Source organism: Etheostoma cragini, chromosome 8 (assembly GCF_013103735.1).
Source record: "Etheostoma cragini isolate CJK2018 chromosome 8, CSU_Ecrag_1.0, whole genome shotgun sequence".
In the NCBI taxonomy this organism is placed as follows: domain Eukaryota; kingdom Metazoa; phylum Chordata; class Actinopteri; order Perciformes; family Percidae; genus Etheostoma; species Etheostoma cragini.
In genome coordinates this window covers 21,806,384-21,812,684 of record NC_048414.1, presented here as the reverse complement: position 1 = coordinate 21,812,684, position 6,301 = coordinate 21,806,384, and the positions used below count along the sequence as shown (strand labels likewise).

Here is a 6,301-nt window from a genome sequence, read left to right as displayed (position 1 = left end):
GTCAGCTGTACCAGAAATCCCCAGTGAAACTGCTGGCTATCTGCTTTCCTGCTGTTGTTGAGGGTATGATAGTAACTAGAGTAAACTAAAACATGTGTTAGGCTATTCTGTATATTTTTAAGTAACTGTAGCAGGTGTTAATGTACATGTATTTGTCATCATGACAAAACATGTCTAATTAAAAATATCAACAGATACTACCAAGAAGGGAGGCAAGAAGAAGGGTGGTTCTATGCAGACTGTGTCTTCACAGTTTAGGGTAATGTTGAAAACTTATCTTATATACAGTATTTATGTACATATATCTCGGCTTATGTTCAAACTCACAATTGGTACATGTCATAAGACTCCCCATTTTGGATCTACAGGAGAACTTGGGCAAGCTGATGACTAACTTGAGGAGCACCCATCCTCACTTTGTGCGCTGCCTGATTCCCAATGAGTCAAAGACTCCAGGTACGTAGAGGATATAATGTGAAGAGATTTATTGAGGAGTGGTTTTGTTGATATGGTTTATTTATTTGTTTGCTTATTTAGCTAAAGTTTATTTAACCAAAGAAGTAATTAAGAAATATATTTTGTACAGGTCTGATGGAGAATTTCCTGGTCATCCACCAGCTTAGGTGTAACGGTGTGCTGGAGGGTATCAGAATCTGCAGAAAAGGTTTCCCCAGCAGAATCATCTATGCTGACTTCAAGCAGAGGTATTAATGAATATTTGAATATAATTGTGATACAGCTTGTTAAAAGGAAATGATTCCATTGACCATTAACCCTCATAAAAAAGGTATAAGGTGCTGAATGCCAGTGTCATCCCCGAGGGCCAGTTCATTGACAACAAGAAGGCTTCAGAGAAGCTGCTTGGGTCAATTGATGTTCCACATGATGAGTACAAATTCGGACACACAAAGGTAAACACCTTGCTCTCTTTTTTTACTGTAGAAATTGACCAAAGGTTAGGTTGTTCAGTCCAGTGTGTTTTTCAGTTAATTATATATGTATTATATATGTTATAAATAAAGCAAAATATCTCTTAACTACTTAAGTGATTGTAGAGTTTGGTGCCAAGGAATAAGTGATTTATTCTTAAGATAGAGCCAGAGCAGCCTGCATGTGGTCTTTATCAAAAAACCTTCACCTTAAAAGCCCTGAACCATGCGAAAACGTTTTTTGAAGTTCATTTTAATTTTGTGTTTGATCAGGTGTTCTTTAAGGCCGGTCTGCTGGGTGTCCTGGAGGAGATGAGAGATGAGAAACTGTCATCTCTTGTCACCATGACTCAGGCTTTGGCCCGTGGCTATGTCATGAGAAAGGAGTTTGTGAAGATGACAGAGAGGAGGCATGTTGAAAACAGCTCATTCTGAATCATGGTATTAAAAATCAGCAACAATCATGTTTACAACAGCTACTTCTTTTCCGTAGGGAAGCCATATATACCATCCAGTACAACATCCGCTCATTCATGAATGTCAAACACTGGCCATGGATGAAGGTATACTACAAGATCAAGCCTCTGCTGAAGACTGCTGAAACTGAGAAGGAGCTGGCAAGTATGAAGGAGAATTATGATAAGATGAAGACTGACTTGGCTGCTGCCCTGGCCAAGAAGAAGGAACTGGAGGAGAAGATGGTGTCCCTTATGCAGGAGAAGAATGACCTGCAGCTGCAAGTAGCATCTGTAAGTACACATCATCAGACAGTTTTGCGTTTCTTGTTTTTCAAAGTTGATGTTCTAACATCTGTTTTTATGAAAACCAAATAACTAGGAATCAGAAAATCTGAATGATGCTGAAGAGAGATGTGAGGGACTTATCAAGAGTAAGATTCAGATGGAGGCCAAACTCAAAGAGACAACTGAGAGACTGGAGGATGAAGAGGAAATCAATGCTGAGCTCACTGCCAAGAAGAGAAAGCTGGAGGATGAATGCTCTGAGCTCAAGAAGGATATTGATGACCTGGAGCTTACCCTGGCCAAAGTGGAAAAAGAGAAACATGCCACAGAGAACAAGGTTTGCAAATAATAATCTGTCCATCAGATCAATTTAAATTATAATGATGACCGTTTACAGACAAGATCTTTCTTGCACACTCAGGTGAAGAACCTGACCGAGGAGATGGCCTCTCAGGATGAGAGCATTGCTAAGCTGACCAAGGAAAAGAAAGCCCTTCAGGAGGCTCATCAGCAGACTCTTGATGACCTGCAGGCAGAGGAAGACAAAGTCAACACTCTGACCAAGGCCAAGACCAAGCTTGAGCAGCAAGTGGATGATGTAAGTTTACAAAGTCTCTTGGATTAGCAAAGCAGTATTCTACTTGAATGTATATATATATATATATGTGTGTATAATGATAAGTAAACACTCATCCTATTTCACAGCTTGAGGGTTCTCTGGAGCAAGAGAAGAAGCTCCGTATGGACCTTGAGAGAGCCAAGAGAAAGCTTGAGGGTGATCTGAAACTGGCCCAGGAATCCATCATGGATCTTGAGAATGAGAAGCAGCAGTCTGATGAGAAGATCAAAAAGTAACTGCATTATAATTTGTACACCACACTCTCTTTAAAAAGAAATGTGGTCAACTGCATTAACTCTGTTATTTTATTTATTTTATCTCACAGGAAGGACTTTGAAATCAGTCAGCTCCTTAGCAAGGTTGAAGATGAGCAGTCACTGGGTGCTCAGCTTCAGAAGAAGATCAAGGAGCTCCAGGTGACATATGGTTTTAAAGAAAACAATCCTGCAAATGTATCCAATTTGGGATTTAAAAATAAGCATGCACTAAATAGACCATGAATCTATATTCAACAGGCTCGTATTGAAGAATTGGAGGAGGAGATTGAGGCTGAGCGTGCTGCTCGTGCCAAGGTTGAGAAGCAAAGAGCTGACCTCTCCAGGGAACTTGAGGAGATCAGTGAGAGGCTGGAGGAGGCCGGTGGAGCAACTGCTGCTCAGATTGAGATGAACAAGAAGCGTGAAGCCGAGTTCCAGAAGCTCCGTCGTGATCTTGAGGAGTCCACTCTTCAGCATGAAGCCACTGCTGCTGCTCTTCGCAAGAAGCAGGCTGACAGTGTTGCCGAGCTGGGAGAGCAGATCGACAACCTCCAGCGTGTAAAGCAGAAGCTTGAGAAGGAAAAGAGTGAATACAAGATGGAGATTGATGACCTCTCCAGCAACATGGAGAATGTTGCAAAATCAAAGGTACACAATGCATTACATGCTATTTTATTACCTCAAATTAGTACAGTAAAAAAATTACTTAATATTATAAATAAATCCTGATCACAGGTCTGATCTCTATTTACTCATTAGGGAAATCTTGAAAAGATGTGCCGTACTCTTGAGGACCAACTCAGCGAACTGAAGACCAAGAATGATGAAAATGTCCGTCAAATCAATGACACAAGTGCACAGAGAGCACGTCTCCTGACAGAAAATGGTATCTACAAGCAATCAGTTAATGATCTGTTGTGAATGTTATTAAGAAAAGTGACAAAAACTAATGCATCATGAAATAATAAGGGAACTTCACCACTGTGGGATGAATAAAGTATTATCTAATCTAATCTAATCTAATATTTCACACAAGGTGAGTTCAGCCGTCAAGTTGAAGAGAAAGAAGCTCTTGTCTCCCAGCTGACCAGAGGCAAACAGGCATACACACAGCAGATTGAGGAGCTGAAAAGACATGTTGAAGAGGAGGTTAAGGTAGGAAACTGTTGGTGTGTATTTGTATTATTCGTTTGGGATTCAGGAATGTTGTAAATTCAACCATATGTCTTACACCAGGCCAAGAATGCTCTTGCCCATGGACTGCAATCAGCACGCCATGACTGTGATCTGTTGAGGGAGCAGTTTGAGGAGGAGCAAGAGGCCAAGGCTGAGCTGCAGCGTGGAATGTCCAAGGCCAACAGTGAGGTGGCTCAGTGGAGATCTAAGTATGAAACTGATGCTATCCAGCGCACTGAGGAGCTTGAGGAATCCAAGTGAGTTACATTTAAACAACTCAATGGCCAGTATTTCATTTTAGCATAACTCAACTTTGGAGCAAACATTTGACAGCTTTGCCATTATGTGTTCATCTAGATCTTTAAAAAATGACTAGCCATTAATAACAACATAAACTGATTATAAATGTCCCATCCCCCTTTCTGAAATATCTTAGTTGGAAATACTCACTACACTAAGAATATAAAGGCTTCTTTCTTACCTTTTTCAAACAGGAAAAAGCTGGCTCAGCGTCTTCAGGAGGCTGAGGAGCAGATTGAGGCAGTGAATTCTAAGTGTGCTTCTCTCGAGAAAACCAAACAGAGGCTCCAGAGTGAGGTGGAGGACCTCATGATTGATGTGGAGAGGGCCAATGGGCTGGCTGCCAACCTGGACAAGAAGCAGAGGAACTTTGACAAGGTAGCATTGTTTATTTTGTGTGGACCAGCAATACAAACAATAAAATATATATGTATTTGTCTTCCAACTTCACTGCAAGTGAGTGGACAATGGAGCAGGAGATTGGTCAGAGAATTGGCGCAGCGGGTGCGTTAAGACATTCAATTTATTCCACTGTTGTAAAAGAGAAAAGAAGGCTGAGTTAGAAGGCAAAGCTCTCTTGAAAGCTTTTGTTCCTACCCTCTCTTATGGTCATGACAGCAGGGTTGTGACAAAAAGAACGAGATCCTCCTGGTTGCCTCCCTAAGGAAGTGTTCCAGGCACTTCCAGCTGGGAAGAGGCCTCGGGGAAGACCCAGGACTAGGTGGAGGGATTATATCTCCAATTTGGCCTGGGATTGCCTTGCGGAGCTGTTTAATGTTCGGGAAAGGGAAGTTTGGGGTCTCCTGTTGGAGCTGCTGCCACCTCAAACCAATACTGGATAAGTGGATGAAGATGGATGGATGGATTTATTTGTAATCCCATTTCTGCACAACCAACTGAACACTATATATGGTGTTATTCAGGTGTTGGCAGAGTGGAAACAGAAGTATGAGGAGGGTCAGGCAGAGCTTGAGGGAGCACAGAAGGAAACTCGTTCTCTCAGCACTGAGCTGTTCAAGATGAAGAACTTTTATGAGGAGTCTCTGGATCAGCTGGAGACCATGAAGCGTGAAAACAAGAACCTGCAACGTAAGTTCTACATTATCTAACAGTTATATTGTATTCAACACTTCTTAAGTGTTAGAATGAAGTGTTCTTTTTTTACATTGTAAGGCTTAACAATATAAAACACATGTATCTCTCTGCAGAGGAGATCTCAGATCTGACTGAACAGATTGGTGAGACTGGCAAGAGCATCCATGAGCTGGAGAAGTCCAAGAAGCAAGTGGAGACCGAAAAGACTGAGATCCAGACAGCTCTCGAGGAGGCTGAGGTACGTTTAGTTCTGGGAAAATTGTCTGAGGAAAATCCCAATCATGGAGAAAGGTTTAAAGGCAGAAATCAACATTCAATTTTGTGATATCATCAGGGAACTCTGGAACATGAAGAGTCTAAGATCCTGCGTGTCCAGCTGGAGCTCAACCAGATTAAGGGTGAGGTGGACAGGAAGCTGGCAGAGAAAGATGAGGAGATGGAGCAGATCAAGAGGAACAGTCAGAGGGTGATTGACTCCATGCAGAGCAATCTGGATTCTGAGGTCAGGAGCAGGAACGATGCCCTGAGAATCAAGAAGAAGATGGAGGGAGACTTGAACGAGATGGAGATTCAGCTGAGCCACGCCAATCGCCAGGCTGCTGAGTCCCAGAAGCAGCTGAGGAATGTGCAGGCACAACTGAAGGTATTGTTAGGCACCGAGTAGTTGCACCGACTAGGATCAGTGCTGGTACATTATGGCATTCATTTGAATACTTTCTTGATATTGTTTCACTAGGATGCACAACTGCACCTTGATGATGCTGTCAGAGCACAGGAGGAGTTCAAAGAACAAGCTGCTATGGTGGATCGCAGAAACGGTCTGATGGTAGCTGAAATTGAGGAACTTAGAGCTGCTCTGGAACAGACGGAGAGAAGTCGCAAAACTGCTGAGCAGGAGCTGGTGGATGCCAGTGAGCGTGTTGGACTGCTGCACTCTCAGGTGGACAAGCCTTATCTTTTTTTTTTCAATAATTAAAAAATCTGATTCCATTTTAAACAGCAATAATTTCAGGAATGTGATGACTAAAGTGCCTAGTTATTTTGGCCTTTTAGAACACAAGCCTTCTGAACTCCAAGAAGAAGCTCGAGTCTGACCTGGTCCAAGTCCAGAGTGAAGTGGATGACACTGTTCAGGAAGCAAGGAATGCAGAGGAGAAGGCCAAGAAGGCCATCACTGATGTA

General features: G+C 42.3%; 1 protein-coding gene across 1 annotated transcript in view; it reads left to right on the top strand.

Annotated features, from left to right (window-relative positions):
• The window catches only part of LOC117948493 (myosin heavy chain, fast skeletal muscle-like), an 84,764-nt gene that overhangs the window by 77,127 nt on the left and 1,336 nt on the right, over positions 1-6,301 (top strand). The window contains exons 16-35 of the mRNA XM_034878134.1: positions 195-259; positions 369-456; positions 587-704; positions 788-911; positions 1,203-1,339; positions 1,423-1,678; positions 1,767-2,009; positions 2,094-2,270; positions 2,378-2,523; positions 2,617-2,707; positions 2,807-3,196; positions 3,308-3,434; positions 3,585-3,703; positions 3,785-3,981; positions 4,219-4,402; positions 4,948-5,113; positions 5,233-5,357; positions 5,454-5,762; positions 5,856-6,059; positions 6,173-6,298. Of these exons, the coding sequence (XP_034734025.1) occupies positions 195-259; positions 369-456; positions 587-704; positions 788-911; positions 1,203-1,339; positions 1,423-1,678; positions 1,767-2,009; positions 2,094-2,270; positions 2,378-2,523; positions 2,617-2,707; positions 2,807-3,196; positions 3,308-3,434; positions 3,585-3,703; positions 3,785-3,981; positions 4,219-4,402; positions 4,948-5,113; positions 5,233-5,357; positions 5,454-5,762; positions 5,856-6,059; positions 6,173-6,298 (3,392 nt within the window). The remainder of the gene's footprint in view (positions 1-194; positions 260-368; positions 457-586; positions 705-787; positions 912-1,202; positions 1,340-1,422; positions 1,679-1,766; positions 2,010-2,093; positions 2,271-2,377; positions 2,524-2,616; positions 2,708-2,806; positions 3,197-3,307; positions 3,435-3,584; positions 3,704-3,784; positions 3,982-4,218; positions 4,403-4,947; positions 5,114-5,232; positions 5,358-5,453; positions 5,763-5,855; positions 6,060-6,172; positions 6,299-6,301) is intronic.